The sequence below is a fragment of the Hoplias malabaricus genome, chromosome 5 (genome assembly GCF_029633855.1).
Source record: "Hoplias malabaricus isolate fHopMal1 chromosome 5, fHopMal1.hap1, whole genome shotgun sequence".
In the NCBI taxonomy this organism is placed as follows: domain Eukaryota; kingdom Metazoa; phylum Chordata; class Actinopteri; order Characiformes; family Erythrinidae; genus Hoplias; species Hoplias malabaricus.
In genome coordinates this window covers 4,779,671-4,803,319 of record NC_089804.1, presented here as the reverse complement: position 1 = coordinate 4,803,319, position 23,649 = coordinate 4,779,671, and the positions used below count along the sequence as shown (strand labels likewise).

The 23,649-nt window shown below is 42.8% G+C and overlaps 1 protein-coding gene across 1 annotated transcript in view; it reads left to right on the top strand.

Moving 5' to 3' along the window:
• LOC136697956 (collagen alpha-1(XXIV) chain-like) overlaps nucleotides 1–23,649 on the top strand; it is a 109,029-nt gene that overhangs the window by 17,711 nt on the left and 67,669 nt on the right. The window contains exons 4-10 of the mRNA XM_066673320.1: nucleotides 4,113–4,166; nucleotides 5,991–6,044; nucleotides 13,720–13,773; nucleotides 13,978–14,031; nucleotides 18,577–18,621; nucleotides 19,880–19,933; nucleotides 20,272–20,316. Of these exons, the coding sequence (XP_066529417.1) occupies nucleotides 4,113–4,166; nucleotides 5,991–6,044; nucleotides 13,720–13,773; nucleotides 13,978–14,031; nucleotides 18,577–18,621; nucleotides 19,880–19,933; nucleotides 20,272–20,316 (360 nt within the window). The remainder of the gene's footprint in view (nucleotides 1–4,112; nucleotides 4,167–5,990; nucleotides 6,045–13,719; nucleotides 13,774–13,977; nucleotides 14,032–18,576; nucleotides 18,622–19,879; nucleotides 19,934–20,271; nucleotides 20,317–23,649) is intronic.

Below are 23,649 nucleotides of genomic sequence, written 5' to 3'. Positions count from 1 at the left end.
GAACATCATGTTGCTCTTGAACTGAAAGTTCATCTCCTTGTTTCATGTTTTGTTTACCTTTCTAGGCACCACTAAACTGAATAATAAACAGATCTGTTGGATGTGATGTGAAGTGGTGTGGGTGTTTGTGTTGGACTGTACCCCAAACACTCTTCTCTGCTTATTGCATTTCAGTCTCCCTTAAACTGAAGGAGATTCTCACAGGAGGTGCAACCGTGCTGCCATGTTCTTCTATTCTTATTAGACTACTATCTGTGTTTCTTTTTGAACAGCATTATACATACATTGTGTTTATATTTACAAAATCTAGTCCAAACTAGTTATCTATATCATGTATGTCTCTATAACCCCTCAAATGAATGGACTCATCTCTGTCATTCCACTAAGAGGAGAGTGTGATTGCTGTGTAAGACGTTCCACAGGCTGTGTGTATTTGTTTGTGTGTATAGCTGTGGTACTGAAGAACACACAGCTGGCCCTGAAGCATTTTTACTTTGTCTCCTCTGTTGGACTAACCTTCTTTACAGATGTGTGTTCTTGTGTATGTTTATATGTGTGTGTGCATATGTGTATACTTCTTTCTAGCTCACACACGCAGATATCCACACACCCACATGCCAACATACATACACATACATATAAACTAGAGTGTGATAGAAGGTCTTGAAAAATTAATAATCAGTCTTAAAATGTCTTATTGGGTGGAATAATTAATAAGGTTTTAATGGGATCAACTATAAATGGTGTTAATTTTTTACAGATTTTTCCTGTGAACCACCCATAGATGTAGAAAGGATGTCAGAGAATGTATCAGTATCAGTATGTGTGTGTCAGTATTTCAGTGCTGTAAGTTTATGTAGGAATAAAAGGCTGTAGCTGGTGTATGTCAGTATTTCAGTGCTGTAATTATATGTAGGAGTAAACGGCTGTAGCTCGTGTGTGTCAGTATTTCAGTGCTGTAACTGTATGTAAGTGTAAACAGCTATAGTTGATGTTTGTCAGTATTTCAGTGCTGTAGCTGTATGTAAGTGTAAACAGCTATTGTTGGTGTGTGTCAGTATTTCAGTGCTGTAACTGTATGTAGGAGTAAACAGCTGTTGCTGGTGTGTGTCAGTGTTTCAGTGTGTAACTGTATGTAGGAGTAAACGGCTGTAGCTGGTGTGTTTCAGTGTGTCAGTGCTGTAACTGTATGTAGGAGTAAACGGCTGTAGCTGGTGTGTGTCAGTATATCGATGTTGTAAGTGTATGTAGGAATAAATGGCTGTAGCTGGTGTATGTCAGTATTTCAGTGCTGTAATTGTATGTAGGAGTAAACGGCTGTAGCTGGTGTGTGCCAGTATTTCAGTGCTGTAGCTGTATGTAAGTGTAAACAGCTATAGTTGGTGTGTGTCAGTATTTCAGTGCTGTAACTGTATGTAGGAGTAAACAGCTGTTGCTGGTGTGTGTCAGTGTTTCAGTGTGTAACTGTATGTAAGAGTAAACGGGTGTAGCTGGTGTGTTTCAGTGTGTCAGTGCTGTAACTGTATGTAGGAGTAAACGGCTGTAGCTGGTGTGTGTCAGTATTTTGATGCTTTAAGTGTATGTAGGAATAAAAGGCTGTAGCTGGTGTGTGTCTGTATTTCAGTGCTGTAACTGTATGTAGGAGTAAAAGGCTGTAGCTGGTGTGCGTCAGTATTTCGGTGCTGTAACTGTATGTATGAGTAAATGGCTGTAGCTGGTGTGTGTCAGTATTTCAGTGCTGTAACTGTATGTAGGAGTAAACGGCTGCAGCTGGTGTGTGTCAGCATTTCAGTGTGTAACTATATGTAGGAGTAAATGGCTGTAGCTGGTGTGCGTCAGTATTTCGATGCTGTAACTGTATGTAGGAGTAAAAGGCTGTAGCTGGTGTGCGTCAGTATTTCGGTGCTGTAACTGTATGTATGAGTAAATGGCTGTAGCTGGTGTGTGTCAGTATTTCAGTGCTGTAACTGTATGTAGGAGTAAACGGCTGTAGCTGGTGTGTGTCAGCATTTCAGTGTGTAACTATATGTAGGAGTAAATGGCTGTAGCTGGTGTGCGTCAGTGTTACAGTGTGTAACTGTATGTAAGAGTAAATGGCTGTAGGTGGTGTGTGTCAGTATTTCAGTGTTGTAAGTGTATGTAGGAGTAAACAGCTGTAGCTGGTGTGTGTCAGTATTTCAGTGCTGTAATTGTACGTAGCAGTAAACGGCTGTAGCTGGTGTGTGTCAGTATTTCAGTGCTGTAACTCTATGTAGGAGTAAACGGCTGTAGCTGGTGCGTGTCAGTATTTTGGTGCTGTAACTGTATGTAGGAGTAAACAGCTGTAACGTGTGTGTCAGTATTTCAGTGCTGTAACTTTATGTAGGAGTAAACAGCTGTAGCTGGTGTGTGTCAGTGTTTCAGTGCTGTAACTGTATGTAGGAGTAAACAGCTGTATCTGGTGTGTGTCATTATTTCAGTGCTGTAACTGTATGTAGGAGTAAAAGGCTGTATCTGGTGTGTGTCAGTATCTCAGTGTGTAACTGTATGTAGGAGTAAAAGGCTGTAGCTCGTGTGTGTCAGTATTTCAGTGCTGTAATTGTATGTAGGTGTAAACAGCTGTAGCTGGTGTGTGTCATTATTTCAGTGCTGTAACTGTATGTAGGAGTAAAAGGCTGTATCTGGTGTGTGTCAGTATTTCAGTGTGTAACTGTATGTAGGAGTAAACACCTGTAGCTGGTGTGTGTCAGTGTTTCAGTGTGTAACTGTATGTAGGAGTAAACAGCTGTAGCTGGTGTGTGTAATTATTTCAGTGCTGTAACTGTATGTAGGAGTAAAAGGCTGTATCTGGTGTGTGTCAGTATTTCAGTGTGTAACTGTATGTAGGAGTAAACAGATGTAGCTGGTGTGTGTCAGTATTTCAGTGTGTAACTGTATGTAGGAGTAAACAGCTGTAGCTGGTGTGTGTAATTATTTCAGTGCTGTAACTGTATGTAGGAGTAAAAGGCTGTATCTGGTGTGTGTCAGTATTTCAGTGTGTAACTGTATGTAGGAGTAAACAGATGTAGCTGGTGTGTGTCAGTATTTCAGTGCTGTAACTGTATGTAGGAGTAAACAGCTGTAGCTGGTGTGTGTCATTATTTCAGTGCTGTAACTGTATGTAGGAATAAAAGGCTGTATCTGGTGTGTGTCAGTATTTCAGTGCTGTAACTGTATGTAGGAGTAAAAGGCTGTAGCTGGCGTGTGCTGCTCTATGCATAATAGGGAGGAATGATTATCAATGTTGTCTGATTAACACATCCTAATAAATAGATCCTGATAAATAGAGAAGGGTGTGCCAGGTTTGTACAGATTTTCTGAGTGAGATAATGATTAATAAAACTTTTGCAGCAACAGCAGCTGTAATCTCAAGTCTCACATGTGAATGTGCTGTTGCGCTTGTGTACTTTCTTGACCAGTTTTAATAACAATGGTAATTTCTTTGGTTTGTTTTGAGGGGAACATTTTTTAGAGTTGCTGAAAAATGGCTGTTGGTCATGAATGAATCAGCTGGGTTAATAAGAGGAGCTTTGGCAGTGGGTCACTGTCTTTGTTTGGAGGCCAAACGTGTGGCTAATGAGATCCTTGCTAACGCACAGTTAACTGAACCGTTTAGAGGCCGTTGTTGTGGTTGCGTGGGCTCTCTGCAGATCGTGCATCATTTGGAGGAGAAGGTTGTTGGTTTTGGCTTTTGTCCCCACAGCTTTTGTGATTTCAGATGACATTGCAGACGTTGTCTTCTAAGTTGTGGTCGTGGTTATTGTTTTTAACAGTAATATCTAAAATGATCTAAAATCAATATCCAGTTTGCCCTCTCACCTGGAGCCTGCGGTTGGGTCTGGAAGCAGGGATGAGTGCCCCAGGCTCCATCTCCTCACCGCTGCTCTGCAGATGGAGAAGACTGGGAGGAATTATGAAGAAGCCTGGCTTGGGATGGCTTTACTGAGGGCTGTTTTAAATGGCAAACCTTATGAAAAACCTTGTATTCTTTGGGGGTCAGATGGTCTGCGACTGTACCCCAAACCATGGGGTAACTACAGCTAACTAACCACGGTCCCTCTTTTTTCCTCTCTCTCTCTGTCTCTCTGTTGCAGGGTCCTCCAGGTCCCCCCGGTCTCCCAGGGCCCCCAGGAAAGAGAGGGCCGCGGGTGAGATGCTCTTCTTTTTAATCTTGTTATGATGTTCTGTTTGGGATATGGATGATACGTAGCGCTGGGCAATAATGATTTTAAAATTCTGACAGAATGTTATGACAGCCTAAATAATAAAGAATTATAATTTAATATTAGCATTATATTTGCTAATATTTATATGCATTATATATAATAGCATTATATTTGCACTGTATTCAGAGCTACATTTAATTATTTGCTGTTTTCCTGAGAATGGTTTTCCAGGATGTGACCTTTCAGCTTTTTAGCTTTGTATAAACAAAGTGAAATCTTGGAAACCTTTGTTACTTCTGTGTTACTGTGTGTGTGTGTGTGTGTGTGTGTGTAATGAATTAGACCTTAGCAAGCACATTCTTGTTGTTCTTTGATTTGCAGATTTGATTTGCAGTTATACAGAGTGAGATGAATTACAACATTGTGTGTGTGTGAGAGAGAGAGAGAGAGAGAGAAAGAGAGAATAAGGGAGAGAGAGAGAGAGAGAGAGAGAGAGAGAGAGAGAGACAGAGAGAGAGAGAGACAGAGAGAGAGAGTGAGAAAGAGGGAGAGAGGGAAGGGGAAACGAAATATGGAAAGAAAGGATTGAGAACAAGCTGAAAAGATGCAACAAAGAAAGGATTGGAGAAAGAGATACTGAGTGGAGGGAGAGAAAATGAACTGAGAGAGAGAGAGAGAGAGAGATGTTCATTCTACAGTAATGAGTGCGCCTGTGTTCTCTGACTCAGTGGAACAGTCCTCTCCTCTCAGTCTTAAACTTAGAACACGAACTCACAGACTTTTACACACGTCTGTTTCTGTGTGTGTGCTTTAGACAGTAGAGTTGGAGGAGTGTGTTGCAGATGTGTGTGTCTGTGTACATTCCAGTGGTAAACTGCTAGGTGTGTGTTTTGCACGTGAGCATGTCACTGCTGAGATAGGAACAAGCTTTAAATCCATTTCTGTTCTTTCCATGTTCTGCATTTTTGTATTTTTATACTTACATATTGAAATGAGTAAAAAAAAATATTTTTTTTAAACCTGATTTCCAGAAATGTTGGGACTGAAAAACTTTATTTAACTGATTAAAGCAATTAATCAAAAAAGAAAAACAATTGCATTTGACACCTTCAACAAACAATAAAAAAAAGTTTAAATAAGTGAAATGTCATTTCACTTATCTTTTTTTTTTAATATACAGTGGAATTTCAAATGTACAAAAGCACATTCACCGAAAGCTCGGGGGGTGCTGCATCAGTGGCCACAGCATGGGTGACTTGCAAATGTGAGAAGATGTGCATGGGGTTTTTAGAGAGACACACATGCTGCCATCAAGATGACGTCTTTTTCAGTGAAGTCCATGGTTATTTCAGCAAGTCAAAGGCAGGCCTCATTCTGTACAAGCTACAACAACACAGCATTGTGGACACAGACAACAGTCTACATGTCTAATGAAGTGGATAATCAGGCCAAGGTGGACATGGACTGTTGAGAAGCTGAAGTCTAGTATTAAATAAGAATATACAGTCACTGATGATATCACTGATGATGAATTATCATTGTACTTTTTTATGTGATTCTTATAGATTATCATGGAAATCTCTAAGTATCATGAAGTGGTGTTTGATATTTGGCCCACCCTAAGTGTGCATGCCCCCACCCCACACACAAACACACACTGGTCTGAGGAAGGGGCTTTTAAGATAAGATCAGGAAAGGCTTTTTCAGAGAGAGGTTGATGTCTTAAGAATGAGTAAACCTCCACATGTCTGTTCTCTCTCTCTCTCTCTCTCTCTCTCTCTCTCTCTCTCTCTCTCTTCCCCGCAGGGTCCTCCTGGTCCTCACGGGAATCCCGGCCCACCTGGATTACCTGGTCCAAAGGTGAGTCTCCTCAATCCTCTCAGGATAAAGCCTAGGGTCGTATTTTGATCTGAAGACAGTTGCAGCTGTGCTGTCTGTTTTAATCTTCGTCTGACTGCTGTTTTCTGAGCAGCGGGGTTCCTTCTGTGCTTCGATTTCTGCCCCCAATTGCTCACTAGCAGCTCAACGCAGAGTCACAACCCTTCACTCATGCACAGATCCGACAGTTCCCAGACAAAACTGCTGGTTAAAACATTCCTGAGTTTGTAAGGTGCTCAGAGTGTGAGCACAAGCCTCATGACTGTTGAATTCTTACAAAGACGTACGTCTTTCAGTGCATTATCTACATTAGTGACCACTTTCAAAACGTGGACATCTAGGTACTGTAACAGATTCTGACCAGTCAGAGGCAGCTGGACATGACCACCCTCGTCTGACACGCTAGATTTCAGAATTAAAGCCAGATCTTCTTGGTCTTGGTTATAAACTCAGGCCTGGACCGCTGTTTATAGAAAATAATACTAATTCTGTGCTACTATGTTATATTTATATAACATAAAGCGAGAGTGAGAGAGAGAGAGAGAGAGAGAGAGAGAGCGAGTGAGAGAGAGCGAGTGAGCATAGGCGTGCACATGTAAGACGCGTGCATACATGTGCATGCTTATGTCTGTGGGTGTGTGTGAATCACATGGAAAAATGTAAGAACACCTGGTTTGAGAGAGGGATATTGAGATGGAGAAACAGAGGATGTGTGAGAGAGAGAGAGAGAGAGAGAGAGAGAGAGAGAAAGAGAGAGACTCTGTGTGTGTATGTCAGTGTGTGTGTGTGTGAGAGAGAGAGAGACTGTGTGTGTGTGTGTGTGTGTCTGTGTGTGTGTGTGTGAGAGAGAGAGAGAGAGAGAGAGAGACAGAGAGAGAGAGAGAGAGAAAGAGAGAGAGAGAGCTGTAGAGGTGTGTATAGTGTTCTTTAATCCCGTAAGTGCTGCGATGGAGAGAGAAGGGTCTGCGGGGCAGATGTGTTCGCTCTGAACACAGGGTCCGACCGATGCAGCATTCGTCTGAATAAAGCAGACACTAAGGTGAACCTGAAAAAAAGAAGAATATTAATCTCATGGTGCTTCCCCCTCTCTGAGCTCCCAGCATTGATGGCGTGATGTGTTACAGCGCTGGGAGGAATGTGTCTGATAACAAAAGTCCAGCTATAAAACCCTGATACAAAGTCATTGATATTAATTAATTACAACGGTGGAGCAGCAGGTAGTGTCTCTGTCACAGCTCCAGGGACATGGAGGTTGTGGGTTCGAGTCCCGCTCCGGGTGACTCTCTGTGAGGAGTGTGGTGTGTTCGCTCTGTGTCTGCGTGGGTTTCCTCCGGGTGACTGTCTGTGAGGAGTGTGGTGTGTTCGCTCTGTGTCTGCGTGGGTTTCCTCCGGGTGACTGTCTGTGAGGAGTGTGGTGTGTTCTCCATGTGTCTGCGTGTGTTTGAACCAGTAAGAATGTTTAGGGGAAGGGGGAAAAAATAAGAAAAATATATTACAAAAATATAAAAAAATTAGGAGAGAGAGAAAAAGTAAACTAAAAACACATGGTAAACAGACGTTTTAATTTAATTAAGGTTTAATTTATTATTTTCTCTGTTTTTAATACCATTATTATGGAGGAAATTAATTTTACTGAGTCATTAATTAATTAATTTGTTTTTAGTTCGGCAGGTTTGATCCTCCATATTACAGTGTCGCTCTCACACAGCTGCAGGGTCCTGGGGTCCTCATCGGGTCACTGTCTGTGTGGGTTTCCTCCCACAGTCCAACCACACATTTGTAGGTGGAGTGAGTGTGTGAAACTGTCCACAGGTGCGAGTGTGTGAGTGACTGGGTGAGTGTGAGTGAAATGGTCCACAGGTGAGAGTAAGTGACTGAGTGAGTGTGTGAGTGACTGGCTGAGAGTGTGTGTTACTGGGTGTGTGTGTGTGTGTGTGTGAATGACTGGGTGACTGGGTGAATGTGAGTGACTGAGTGAGTGTGTGAAATGGTCCACAGGGGTGTGGAGTGACTGAGTGAGTGTGTGAGTGACTGGGTGAATGTGTGAGTGACTGGGTGAATGTGAGTGACTGGGTGAGTGTGTGAAATGGTCCACAGGCGTTAGTGAGTGTGTGAGTGACTGGGTGAGAGTGTGTGTTACTGGGTGTGTGTGTGTGAATGACTGGGTGACTGGGTGAATGTGAGTGAGTGAAATGGTCCACAGGGGTTAGTGAGTGTGTGAGTGACTGGGTGAATGTGTGAGTGACTGGGTGACTGAGTGAATGTGAGTGACTGGGTGAGTGTGTGAAATGGTCCACAGGCGTTAGTGAGTGTGTGAGTGACTGGGTGAGAGTGTGTGTTACTGGGTGTGTGTGTGTGTGTGAATGACTGGGTGACTGGGTGAATGTGAGTGAGTGAAATGGTCCACAGGGGTTAGTGAGTGTGTGAGTGACTGGGTGAGAGTGTGTGAATGACTGGGTGACTGAGTGAATGTGAGTGACTGGGTGAGTGTGTGAAATGGTCCACAGGCGTTAGTGAGTGTGTGAGTGACTGGGTGACCATCAAGGACTCATTACCGTTAAGAAACAATGAAGCTACACTCTCAGGACCAAATGAATCCTTTCTTTTCTTGAACAATTTTCCAAACATTCCAGATTTCCCACTCTTAACATGACGGAGTCTAGCGGAGCAGGCTCGCCGTGAGTGACTCCTGTACAGGGGTTAGTCCCTCACACACACTCTGGTTTCACCCTCCAGCCATGTTCCATCATACGATCCTGTTCCCTTCTGTAGAATGGGAAGAAAATGCTTGGAATGATCCAGAGTCAAATGGATCCAGCTCTAAATCAAATAAACACACAGCCCCTGCTGAAGATTAGGGGCACTCCCGTTGGTCTTAAGGAACATAATGCTGGTTGTGTAATCGTTTGTGTTGCGCTGGTGCGAGTGGATCAGAGACAGCATAGTCTACTGGAGTTTTTAAACATTGTTTCAATATGTTCCTGTATAGTGAGTGTAAAAACAAGGTGTTTTTATAGCACACTCTTGTATAATATATGTGTGTGTGTGTGTGTGTGTGTGTATGTATCCCACCTCAGTGTTTCCATTGGGAGAGCAGCATGTTTTGGCGCATCACTCTGTACATTCTTCTGCTGTAGAACACTGCTTTCCTGCCTGATTATGTCCTCCGTGTGTGTGTGTGTGTGTGTGTGTGTGTGTGTTTGGTACTGTTCAGTGTTGGCGTATATAGCTCTATGATTGGATGGGAGCCCAGAAGCTAGTGCCTGATCCCAGCGGGAGCACTGACTCATATCTATTAAACTGAGTACGCTTAGCTTCTCGGCCCCCGGTGGAAAAACTGAGCACCTTTGCACCTTGTGTTTACCTTTCAGCAATGCACCTGGCTTCCGATTCTGTGCATGCCCCAAAGGTGACCCCCTCAGACTGTTTCTCTTGCTCACACACACACACACACACACACACACACACGTATACATGAGAATGCTCCCATGTAGTTGTCTGGAGGTAAAGCATCTTCTGTGGGTCCCAAAAGGAAAACATGGTACCTTATGCACACACACGCACACACACCCTGGTTTTTATCTCCTTGTGAGATCAGGATCAGCGGTGGGATGGGGAAATCCACTTTCATGAGGCATTTGTTTTTACTAGGTTCAAGATTTTGCAGCCAGACATTTTAATTTGATCAAACAGGAAGAAAAACAACTTGTAAACTTAAGTTAAACAGCTGAGGAAGTGCCAGGTTGGTGGCAGTAGCACGTCGTTAGCAGTAGCTTTAGCGCCCATGTTGCGCCGTGCGGCTCATCTGTGAAAGGGATGTGGAGAACCTCCCCAGATGTCTGGAGGGCTGAGAAATGCAGTGGAAACAAACCAAGTCAGCAAGGTTGTGGCACAGTTATTGGGTAATTAGATAATGGCAGTTTTTCCAGTGTATATTCATGCTAATCAGCAGCCTACATTTGCTACGCTAGCACAGGCGGGGAAACAACTAAAGCTGAAGCGATGTTCTACAAACGCAGCAAAATTCTAGTGACCACAAATGCTTCAAGCCGGTTGGTGTCTGAAGTTGCTCCTTTAAGTTGCGAGGGTAAGAGAATGTAGACGTAGAGCTGGGAAATTAATTGCAAATTAATCCAAATTCGAAATCCAGGACTTCTAATCAACATATTCTTGCCTGTATCCACTCTGTTGATTTTTATTTTAATTATATTTACCTTTTTAAGTTCATTATGTTAAAAGGCCCCTATTGTATGTTTAAATCCACACCAACACGCTGTAGTCACATGACTCTGCTCTGTCCAATCAGCCACATGGAGGAGAACCTAAACACCAGTTATCATCTTGCAAACTTCATGTCCAGGTCATCGCACAACGGCCTCAAATTAGGGCCAAAACATGGGCAAAGTGATGTTGTTACGCTAACAACAGCCTGACCCCAGCTGCGGTCCGCAAATCAAGATATTTCCTCCACCCTGAAACATGGGACAGTTGTGTGAGGGGGGAAAATGAATCAGATATGTTCTGCATCTAACACATGTACGAGATTGTGGAGGGTCTCAGCACATGAGTGGGCTTGCAGAGTCACTGGAGGCTTATCAGATCCAGTGGAAATTATGGAGCATCTTCAATCTTTGTCCACAGCTGCAGCATTGCGATGAGTCATATCTCAGCTCCAGAACCTCTCCTGGGTTAGAGGGAGCAACACCAACATGTGATGCCTTTGTTCAACGAAAGAGTCGTGGGAGCGAAAAGTAAGGAACAGAGAGATGTTAAGAATAAAGGGGTCTGTTTTCATACATTTTTCGGGGCAAATGTGTTCTGGCTGGGTGAGCAAACCAGGGAAAGTTGTGTACGAGGGGTAGGCATCACAAACCGACTTTAGCAGAAGGCCACTTTTCTCCACATCATTTTTTAAAAAAAAAAAAAACATTCTACTGTTTTTGCTGAATATTCTCTGCAATTATAGTTGTGTCCTGTTGTTGAGGGTTGGGACACATGAGATTCCTCTGAGACACAAGGCCAGCTACCTGTTTTTTGTTTTTTCCAATCTGCTCTTAACGCAATGCCACTGAGCTGTAGGCAAACTGCCCAGATCTGTTGCATAAGCTGACAGATGCCCTTAATGGCTTGCAACTTTGGCGGTGATTGGAGAGAAGGGACTATCCTACCCAGGTAGGACCCTACCCATCCCATCTAGACAACTCTCCTTTAGCCATCTCAGATGACAAATCTTTTCAGGTTTGATATTATGCTAAGAGTTACCTCCACATCCTGGTTTTCACTGTGTTTAGAGCCTGAGAACTCACACCATGAAGTTCATTCTTATCAGTTTGGAGAGTTGTGATTGGTGAATTGGGACACAGTAGCTGTGAAGCTATCAAGGCTACCACTGAACAATGCTGCTAAGTTTGACAAGCTTGCTAACATCTAGTCTTAACCCAAGAGGATTGATAAAGGTTCTTCAGCAACATGGAAAAAACCATTGGATCCTCTTGTTGTAGAGCATAGCACACATTTTCACATGATCCCAAGAGCCCAGAATGTCTTCACATATCATCAGGCACATTAACACTCTAGCCCTGGCGCTATCAAATGTCATTTAGATCGGACCTGAGTGCCAGTGACGAAACCTCCCAGCTGCTCAGAGCTCAGATCTGATTACAATCTGAAGGAAATAAGCCTCTGGTCAGTTCCACTTTTCTGTTCTTCTTGGGAAAGCAATCACGTGGCGACAGACAAACCACTGTTTTTGAATGTGACAGTGTCTTACGGCCTTGTCTGTGGTGCTCCTGATATTTACCACCAAAGATTTGTGGAGATGTAATTGATGTCCATGTCTTTTACATAGGTGACAGCAGAAGAAAAAAGTGAAAATATGTATTTAATAATAGTAAGTTTTAGCAAATAAATCACATCTGTCAATGTGTGTCCAGATGTTTCCTTTATTAGTTTACATTCTTTTAGACAACTGACCTTTATAATTATCTCTTACAACTGTTCTGTATTTTCTGCCTCTCATCATCCCAGTAGTTCCAGTAAATGATGTTTAGGGTCTAGTCTCTGGGAAAGCCAGCCCATATCAGAGCATTTCACAAATGTGATTAAATTGTGATATTTTCTATAAATGAAAATCCAGGCTTGTCTTTATGACCACAACCAAGATGGTCTTGCCCTAATTCTGAGCACTGAATGTAGAGCACAGGACGGTCAGTCAGATTTGTTCGTGGTCATGTTAACAGCACAGTGTTTGGTTGCCTCTGATTTTTTTAACTCTGTTAAAGACGCTACATGTCCCCATTTGAAACATTTTAAGATATTGTTCATTTGGACGAAGTCTAGTATTAAAACTACAGACCTAGAGATCTGATAACTGCACTCTTTGTGATTTCAATATAAACACAATTCACCTCTCGGCTCCAGTCCAAAGTTCTTCTTTTGTGTCTATTTCCTTTTTTTCTCAGGTAGGCCTTCTTCAGAGCTTTGTATACTTTCTGAACCATAGCGTGAGGATGGACACAAAAGCTACTGGTTCTTTACTGGGTCTTTATTAGGGATGTTACAGATGTCTCCTGATTAATTACTTGTAGGTGATTGTCAAATTAATTGAATGTAGTGAACCTCAAAGTTCTTAAGAAACGTCAGTCACCAGACACACCTTGGCTGCTAAACTACACTTGGGACCAGAGGACATTGTAAATTTTGTCTGTGGACCTATTGCTTTAGTGGTGACATCTTCATGGTGGGAATGGCTGTAAGGAATTGATGGACAGTTTCATTTTGTTACTAATCAGCTTCACTGTAAGTTGACAAACGAAGGGAGGATTGTGAGGCTCTAGCTAAGCTGCATTAGACGCTGTAGACGATGTTTGTGAATGGGTTGACGGAGCGAAATGTCTTCACCTGTCACATCTGCCAAAGCTCTGCCTTTCACAGCTGTTTGCACACGAGGACAGTCATGACAGCTCAGTCATACATGAGCAGTCGAGTCTGCAAAGATGTTAGGCATGTTTTATTAAGACTTTATTTTCTTTGTCTACATCGTTTTCTTGGGGCTTTGTAGATGTAGAGCACCTCATGGAACAGTAAAATGACTCACTCACTCACATACTCACTCGTTTAGAAATAGCTCCAAAATGGATGCTATTTACTGCTTTGCGTCTATGACATCAGTGACATATTAGTGGATTTATCTAGTGATGTAAACACACTGTTACCCCTTCTCCTCTCTCTCTCTCTCTCTCTCTCTCTCTCTCTCTCGCTCTCTTTGTCTCAAACTTCCACTCAGCAAATTAAAAGATCCTAATTCAGAAATAATAAAACAAATACACTGAGATATTATAATAAAGTAAAAAACAAAGACTTCCTTGAGACAGTTTTTTTTTTTTTTTTGCGTAACACACATTTGTTTATCTCCCTCCCAAAAACAGAGGATGTACTAGCATTTAAATTTGTTATTGCTGTTAGGAATGTGATATTTAAAACTCAATTAACCTCATTAATATTCCAATTCCAAGCTTCCATCTTTAAAAGGGACACGGTTAATCAGTTTTTAAAAATTTATTATTATTATTATTATTTTTTTTATCAATTCACAGTCCTAATAAAATTCAATACTTGATATATTGAATTATGATGCACAGAATCTGTCTTGCTCCAGGGTTCAAAAGGAGATTCGGGGCTCTCTCCAGGTCAGGCAGCAAAAGGAGAAAAGGTAAGACTTATTTCATAGAACACATTAGCATATGTATTAGCATGCTATCTTTGAAGTATTTCTCTTGTAGCTGCTGATAGTTATATTTGCATGTGCAATGTCTTTCCTACCAGACATGGATGGGTTTGAGATTGTGAATCTTGTAGAAATAATGTGAGCACCACTGTACTAGCTTAACCATGGTATAACCGTTTTTCTGTCCAGGGTGAGAGAGGACCCCCAGGTCTTCCAGGCCCCAAAGGTGATGCAGGCCCTCTGGTAAGTTCACTCATGTCGAGATGCCACTCAGGGCATACAGACAAGTCATGCACATACTAAAGGTATAATGCCTTTTGCCCCTGTTGCTCTCCCAATGTGGTCTGGAGTGTTCCCAGTATCTATTACTGCTCCTGCTCAACAGGATAAAGTTACACACTGGCATAAAGGGCTTTTTGGAAACCGAGGGGGCATACTTACCTCTTCAAGCCCCCACCAAACCCAAGAATTCCATAAGGTCAGAGATCATCTTTTAGGGGAAAGGCACTCGGCAGGAAAACGTACGTCCGGTGACAGCAACCATCTAACAGCACGGCTTCAAACAGCAGCTGGCACAGGCTCCAGCCCTCATTCATTTCTGTTTCTTAAACAAGAACAGGCTTCCGGAAATATTAAACAGTAGTTTGGCATAAACCACTTATTCTGCATTTGGTCAACCAACCTCTGCACATTTAGTGTCAGAGGTTCATACTCCACTATACATCAAAATCCATGGCTTACTTTGCCATGTGCTGTTCTTCTGTCCAATTTTATGGCTGCAGTACATTGTGGATGATTAGTACTTGTTAGTTACAGTAACATTGTATCTCCATCTACTTTGGACAGCATCTATGTCTTCCATGGCTGGCTCGGGTAGGAACACCATGCTAAAACATTATGATAACAAGTTCCAAGCTTCGTCCAAGACATTGTGAGATCCCAGGTGATACCTCAGCAGCCTTCCAAGGCTGGGTGGAGTCTGAATCCTTTTGGGTGGGTAATATGGTCCTCCTTCTCAAATGGCACTTTTCCACTGAAGGGTACCTATATGACTCGACTTGGCTTTCCAGCTTCTCCACCAGGTAAATCTGGTTCTGGTTTTGGAAGCGGGTTCTTGCTTAGTCCCTGTTCTCTCATGGTACTAATCGAGCCGAGTAGGGATTAAACCGTGATGTGTAAACATTACAGAGCACTGATTGTCCAAACAGATTCGTCACTCTACGCCACGCAACGCAAATGTCCAGTGCCAACATCTGTAAAATCTCCAGCTGCAGCAAAGATCACATTTGTTTGATGGAGCTGTGCTCAGATCCAAACAATAACAACAACATGCGAGTAAAAAAGCTTTAACGTTACCGCTGCTGTTACCTAGAAAGTTAGTGTTCTCCACAAAATGGTGGTCAGAAGAGAAGGATCCTGACATGTCTTGTAAGAGTGTATCCTAACTTGGTAACATCATGTGATGAGGTCCTAGACAACAAGTAGTACTACCCATGACTGGGAGATATGTGAATGTAAATGAGCGCCTGCTTAATGCAAATAATGACAGATTCTAAAAGCATAAATCTTCCTCAAGGTAGAGGACATGGCTCCAATTTTTAGAAATCAAGAATCCAGGGCCAGATCTTTGATCAAAGGGTACCTAGTGGAAGTAGATTTTCCTTTTACATCCCAATAAGACTTGATGGGATATCGAGTTTTTGGAAAGGACACTTCAATCCGGAAAGCTGCTAAGCCCTCAGCCCTTCATCCAGGGCTGAAGCTAAAGAAAAATGATGGACATGGGACAGAGGTGCCCTTTTACCCTCCCCTACAGCCACCTCTACACATCTGAAGAGGATTTAGCAAAACCGACGGGAAAAGGACAGCAAATGTGAAGGGATTTCTGTTTGAATGGAGCACTTTGTAACATATTTAATCGATTTGGCTCCAAAGACAAAGTAGATCCACGATGTGATGCTATGAGCTGAACGTCTGCCCAGCTTTCAGCTCTGGAAAATAAAAGCTAAATTAATCAAAGCCTTTTCTGTGAAACCATGTGCTGGTCTTGTGTTTTTCTTTCCGGATAGAATAGAAATAGTCTAGCAGCACGTCAGATGTTGAGGCCTGTCAGTGGATGGTCCATTTATAGATCTTACTTTACTGACCATTTACAAACACTAAAGGAAATCAGTTACTTTGATGTTGAATGGGAGGTTAAATGCCATGGTTAATAGGCCACTGCTCATGACGACCCCCACGCTCAGTGTAACCTTGAACAAAAAATAGTCCCAAAGATCCAGCCAGGGTCAGGCATAAATCACTCCCACCTTTAACCCCTGCTGCATCATCATCTTGTTGGGGGCCTGGAGGAAAAGCCAGAACTTTCCAAACACCTTGGGATTATCTTAGTGATTCACTCCATTCATTCCAAAACACGTCAAGCACATGCCACTGCCGTAACTTCAGGAACTTCAGACCAACAGCCTGGTGGAGAAAAAGAAGCAGAGGGATACACCTTGTGAAGAAGATATCAGTGACCAAGTGTGGTGTTAACTGTCTACAATGAGCTGCTGCTTTAAAAGCTGAGGATTAACACTTGACAGTAAAATGGCTTTGATATGCAGAGTTTACAGCGAAGGGGACAGTGAATTTCTGCTTGTCTTAAACATGGGAGATATTCAGCTAGAGAAATAAAGCTGTGTGTGATTTATATGTGTAAATGAACGTGAGTATACAATAACCCAGAGACGGTCGAGAGAAACACTCTGGGCACAGAACCTGGATCTGACCCTTGTACCCCAGCACTTCTCTCTCTTTTAGATCCTCCCAGTGATTCTGATATACAGCTGATTATGGGACTCCTCTCATTTTAAAAAGCTAGGTTTATTCACACTGTGCTGGTCTTGTTCATCTCCGAAATTAATGCAATGAGCAGTTGACTCCAGAAGAGTTGATACTTTGGCTGAGAATTGGGGTCGACTTTAGGCGAGTTCCACCAAAAGAGCTCCTGATTCTTGAAACCTTGATGTTCTGCAGTGAGCCAGAACCCTCTTCATTTCCACCCGTTTGAATATGTCTAAACTGCGGGGGGCGCTGTGGGGTTGCTCGGTTCCAGCATCGCTGTGACATAATTTAGCACCAGAGCCATAGATAAACAGACAGAGTCATGACAGGGTCATCGTTTATTCTTTGTTCATAGTGAGTTCAGATGATTGAGATGTGATAAATATGTGTCAGTGATGCCGGGTTCTGAGCTTTCCTCCTGAGCTTGTGAACAGTGGAGAAACGTAGTCAGCGCACCTCATGGTGGAGCACAAACAGATGGAGCATTTTCCTGTTTTATTTCCTATCATTTATTTACATAACAGACTGTAAATGACAGGTCCAGCTCCACTTGGCGATAACACTTTATTTGAGGCTCTGAACTCTTTCTAGAGCTCACCCACAGACAACGTCATAGTTAGTGTTGAAAAACCAACCTTTATTTGGTTCCAGCTAGGAATGTATTTTCATTCCCGTCACCCGTTGGTGGAGTCGAGGTGTTAAAGCGAGTAAACTGCTTTGAGGTCATGTTTGCTCGGTCTGGAGCTGTGGTGCTGTTTCTAGGTCAAAATCAAGTCGAGTCGAGAGTCAATTCCAGGTCAGAAGAGTCAACTCCAGAGAAGCCAGTGTCATGTGACAGTAAATGAAAGTCAGTGATGGTAACCATAGCAACAGGACTGCATTATGGAAACAGGCTCCAACAAATGAACAGTCCGTTGTAACAGTGGAAAGACATTTCTTTTTTGGTCCTTGTTCCCAATCAGCTATGTCCAACATTTGGTGCAACTAGAAACTTAAATAGGAAGGCTATGAAAGGAAAGCATTGGGACAGGCAGAGAGAATAAAATACAGATAGGGACCATCACTGACACCAAATGGAAGAGAATAGTGTTACAGTGTTCCAGTCAGGATTGGATGAGAACTGTTTTCAGGGGTGACTCATGGATCTGATCAGGAGATGATGCTATGAACATATGTCTCATGCTGAAATGACCCAAAGCATTTGTTTTAGCAATAACACTGTTCTACTCCTGTAAACATTGTTAATCAATGGTTAAAGCAGAGATAAGAAGGGGAACTATGACCTGTTCTGTTAGATGAATATGAATATTGGAAGCTGAGAGCTAGAACTGGCCGCTAGAACAGAGAGCAGCAACATCTGAGCTTTAACAGGAGAGATGAATGTGGAGACACTGCTACAGGTCACTGTTTCACAACGGCTAAGGTTTTTAACATTTCTATTCTTAACCATTAATTAACCCTTCTTGTTGTAAGAAGGTACAAAACAGAAGGTGGTCCTCCACAAACAGAAGTCTAAGTAGAATGTGGTGGAAATGTTGTGCTTGTTCCTTTGACCTTCCCTCTCTCTCCGTGGCTGTTGTGACTTGTCCTTGGTGTGTGCGGCGAGGTGTAACTCTCTGAAGGGGAAAGGTTTGAAAGGTTTTGACAGGTTGGAGAGAACTCTTAAAGGGTATTAGCCTTATCTCAGGGCAGGAGGCAACAAAATCCCCAAAAATGTGGTTGGACCAGGAAAAGAGCAGCGGAGGAGCAGGCACGTGAGAGGCACAGAGTACTCTCTCTCTCTCTCTCTCTCTCTCTCTCTCTCTCTCTCTCTCTCTAATTTCCCTTCCACTTGCTCTCTTTTCACTGGATTTAACCTGAAGTTAGAAGAACATTGAATGAATATCCAGCTTTAATGTTCTCCTGCTCTGTGTGGAGAAGAATGCCTCGTCTTGATTTGTTTTGGTTCTTTCTTCCCTGCAGGGTCCCAAAGGCTATCCAGGTCCACCAGGTCTGCCAGGAGAACAGGTAAGTCCTCCTGCGTGCAAATAACAGATGGGAATGTTGCCTATTGACATAATGCTAAAGGAATATTTCTGAAAATAAAAATCATCACAGTATATTTTTCCTCTTAGCGCGCATAGTATTGATCAGCTAAGACATCTCTAGCATGTTTGCTTCTTTATATTTAAATGGGAGCTACGAGGCTACACACTGAAAAATGTCTGAAAGCTTTCCTTATGTAGCCAATTAGCTTTAAGCAAACTGCACAACTGATCCATCACATCAAACTGTGCAAAGTAATCTCCGACAGATTTGGTTGTGTGAATTCTGAATCCAATGACATGTAGTTGTTGTATTTGCACAATTAGTGCCTGTAATCAAGAGCAACATAAGCTTTAGCAGTTTACACAGTGCTTATTTAGAAGACATCATTTTTATAACCTCCTGTTAAAGGGCACTAAAAAACTGATCGACACCAGCTACAGCCGTTTACTCCTACATACAGTTACACTACAGAGACATTTAGAGACACTTTGAGCCTCTGCTCCTTCCTGCAGTGAGTTCCACTCACTCACTGCAGTCCCTAGTCTCACTAGCTTATAATATTCTATAAGTTAGACATGGTAAGTAAAGACTTAGCTCTCTTGCTTGTCCCCTTTACACCTTTACACAGAGGATGGATGTCTCCCCCTGGTGGAGGTGTCTTGTAGCTTAAGCAGGAATCTTCGACTCCAGCTCTGTAAGTTAGTGGAGTACATGGCACGTGTTCCTCTTCTGAGGCAACTGTGTGATGACTTAGACGTATAGTTTGCATGATTCTAAATAGTGTGATATAATTTTCATAACTTGTTAGCTACTTTAGCCTCATCACAACAACACAAACACTACATATCTTAGCTGACAGATTCGGTTTGAGGCAAGGGGAAAAACTGTGTCACAGCACCTTCTTGTGAGAGCTCTCTACTTTCAGAAACATGTACTGAATGGGGTGCAGATTGTATAGAGCGAGCGGTAGCTAAAGTCCAGAAGTTTCTGGAACATTATACTTCAAGCACTTTGTTTAGTCACAATGCCCTCTGCTTATATTGAGCAACCTGATGCATAGATGAAACACAAAGAGGCCTGGCTCCTTCAGGATCAGAGCAGTCTGGGCCACAGCCAGAAGAACCGGGTGCCATCCTAAACAAAAGCGGTTCTATTCCTTCCACGGAACCTGGCACAATCTCATATACTCTCTCTCTCTCTCTCTCTCTCTCTCTCTCTCTCTCTCTCTCTCTCGCAGGGCTTGCCAGGATTGCCGGGCATTGTCGGGGCAGCAGGTTACCCTGGCAGGCAGGTGCAGTGAACAAGATCCACTCAAGAAAAAAAAAAACTATTACACAGAAGTCCACCTCTGGATGTGTAGAGAAATCACAGGCTCCTGGGACAGACTGCTCCAGTCTCTTGAGCTCTAATTAAAGTTAATGTTTGACGACTCTTGGTCAGATGTTCCTTTGCTAAATGTAGATGAATAGAGAACATTTGGAAGAAATAAAAACGTCATTTATTTGTGTTTTTTAAAACTGATATCTGGATCAAAGCCTGAGGGAGCGATGTTGTAAAGCTTGGTGATGTTTTGTTTGACTCTGTTTGTGTCTCTGTGTAAACATGACGCTGACGTCTGCTCTCCTCCAGGGACTGGCAGGGCCAGAGGGAAACCCGGGACCTAAAGGTGTCAATGTAAGCACCAGAACCCTTTCGTTTAAACTCACTGTTCTAATGCTGATGTGAAATATGGTTCACAAAATGTTAGTAAAATTATGTAAATATGTAATTATTCACACAACTGATTTCTAGACAGAAATGCAATAAATTAAGAAATGAAGAGGAAGTTGTGCAAAAGTAAAAAAGATAAATGACTGCAGTGACAGAGGACTGGATGGGACAGGAGTGTTAATGCAGTTCAAATAAGTTTCAATGCAGAGACATTAGAAACGCCCCGCCCCCTCGTCTGAGTCTGTCCAATCACAGCGCAGGGCCTGCATTTATTTTGAGAGTGCAAAGACATTGTTAAATGCAGCAAAATAGACACAATGAGAGCACTGAGTAAAAACGGAGAAGGGAGAACAGAGCGAAAATGGCTAAAAAAAATGATGCTGTGGGGTTTGATACGTGTGGTGTTTTGATCAAAACAGGCCATAGACATCTCTTTTCCTCTGTGGAGAGGAGGGAGAGCAGACTCGAGTCTTAAAAGGACAGATATGATGGATTCAGCTGGAACTAAAATCACTGAGAGACATTTGCTGTACTCACTGTTGTTATTAATCATGAATCTAAAACTAATCCTATCCGCATTACGCAGCTGTACAACATTAAACTGTGTAAACAGCTGTTTCAGAATACAGTTGTGCTGTTATTCGTCATTTCTGTGGATTGCCTTATAATGAACTGACCTGCGGAGGAGGGGCTTTATAGGACCACTCAGTCAACCTCACAACAATATCATGGTCACGTTCTGATTTTAAGATTTGTGTAGCATCACATGCGTATTTTCAGCATCTGGCACATGGCCAGTGGACCAGTGGAAGAATGCAAGGAAAGAGAGAGAGAGAGAGAGAGAGAGAGAGAGAGCGCGCATTTAAGCTGGTTTTCATTTGTCTGTTTTATCTTTGAGTGATTGTACATGTGATTTCACTTAACAAGACAGTGGAACTCTCTCATTCACTCTTTCTTTCTCTTTTTTCTCTCTTTTTGTCTCTCTCACTCTTTTTTGTGTTCTCACTCAACCAGTCTCTCTTTTCTATTGCTGTCTTGCTTTCTTGCACTCTCTCCCTCTTTCTCTATGTCTCTCCCTGATTGTCTCTGATTCTGTGTCTTATTCAGTGTCTCTCACTCTCCCTATGTCTCACTGGCTCTCACTCTCCCTATGTCTCACTGGCTCTCACTCTCCCTATGTCTCGCTGTCGCTCACTCTCCCTATGTCTCGCTGTCTCTCACTCTCCCTATGTCTCACTGTCTCTCACTCTCCCTATGTCTCGCTGTCTCTCACTCTCCCTATGTCTCACTGGCTCTCACTCTCCCTATGTCCCGCTGTCGCTCACTCTCCCTATGTCTCACTGTCTCTCACTCTCCTATGGTTTAATGTCTCTCACTCTCCCTGTGTCTCACTGTCTCTCACTCTCCCTATGTCTCACTGTCTCACTTTCCCCATGTCTCACTGTCTCTCACTCTCCCAATGTCTCACTGTCTCTCACTCTCCCTATGTCTCACTGTCTCTCACTCTCTCTGTCTCACTGTCTCTCACTCTCCCTATGTCTTACTGTCTCTCACTCTCCCTATGTCTCACTGCCTCTCACTCTCCCTATGTCTCACTGTCTCGCTCTCTCTATGTCTCACTGTCTTTCACTCTCCCTATGTCTCACTGTCTCTCACTCTCCCTATGTCTCACTGTCTCTCACTCCCTATGTCTCACTGTCTCTCACTCCCTATGTCTCACTGTCTCTCACTCTCCCTATGTCTCACTGCCTCTCACTCTCTCTATGTCTCACTGCCTCTCACTCTCCCTATATCTCACTGTCTCGCACTCTCCCTATGTCTCACTGTCTTTAACTCTCCCTATGTCTCACTGTCTCTCACTCTCCCTATGTCTCACTGTCTCTCACTATCCCTATGTCTCACTGTCTCTCACTCTCCCTATGTCTCACTGTCTCACTCTCCCTATGTCTCACTGCTTCTCACTCTCCCTGTGTCTCACTGTCTCTCTCTCTCCCTTTGTTTCACTGTCTCACTCTCTCCCTATGTCTCGCTGTGTCTCACTCTCCCTATGTCTCACTGTCTCTCACTCTCCCTATGTCTCACTGCCTCTCACTCTCCCTATGTCTCACTGTCTCTCACTCTTCCTATGTCTCACTGTCTCTCACTCTCCCTTTGTCTCACTGTCTCTCACTATCCCTATGTCTCAGTGTCTCTCTCTCTCCCTGTGTCTCACTCTCCCTATGTCTCACTGTCTCACTCTCTTCCTATGTCTCACTGTCTCTCACTCTCCCTATGTCTCACTGCCTCTCACTTTCCCTTAGTCTCACTGTCTCTCTCTCTCTCTCCCTATGTCTCACTGTCTCTCACTCTCCCTATGTCTCACTGTGTCTCACTTTCCCTATGTCTCACTGTCTTTCACTCTCCCTATGTCTCACTGTCTCTCACTATCCCTGTCTCACTGTCTCTCTCTCTCTCCCCATGTCTCACTGTCTCTCACTCTCCCTATGTCTCACTGTCTTTCACTCTCCTTTGTCTCACTGTCTCTCTGTCTTTCAATTTCCCTATATCTCACTATCTATTACTCTCCTTATGTCTCACTGTCTCTCATTTAAATTAATTGTTGCAAAGCAATGACTATAAACACTGAACAAAAAAGAAAGTAAATACAATTATAAAGAAGGGCTAAATATAAATTAGAAAATATCAGTGTTGTAATACTATTGTATTCAGTCCTAATTTGTGACTGACCTCTCTCTCTCTCTCTCTCTCTCAGTTCTGCTTGTTTTGTCACTGATAATAATATAAAATAAGACAAGAAAGCCACCTCTTTAATGAAAAACTAACGTGAAAACAATGTAAAAACCCAGGGCTGTTATTACTGTTAAATACTGGAAACTTACAGAAAGTCTCTCACTGTGTCGTAACTTTATAACGCTGTGCCTTACTCTCTGTTCTCCTCTTTCTTTCCTCAACACTTTCTGTGCTTCTTTGCAAAGTGTAGAATGTGCACAGCCCACAGTCCCTTCAGGCAGTGCTTTGTCTTTGAAAGAGAGTCTTCCAGTAATAGCTGCAATAGTGCGATTATGTCACTGCAGAACTGCAGTATACCTCTGAACTTATAAACAACAGAGAGCGAGAGAGAGAGAGAAGATATTGAGATGGAGAAAGTTAGAGAAATAGAAGTCACAGAGAGAGAGAGAGAGAGAGAGAGAGAGAGAGAGAGGATAAAGATTGAGATTTCCCTCTCACCCCAGATCAGCAGAGTGCGCTCTATTACCAGAACCATCCATCACTAACTCTTTTGTCTCTTTGTCTCTC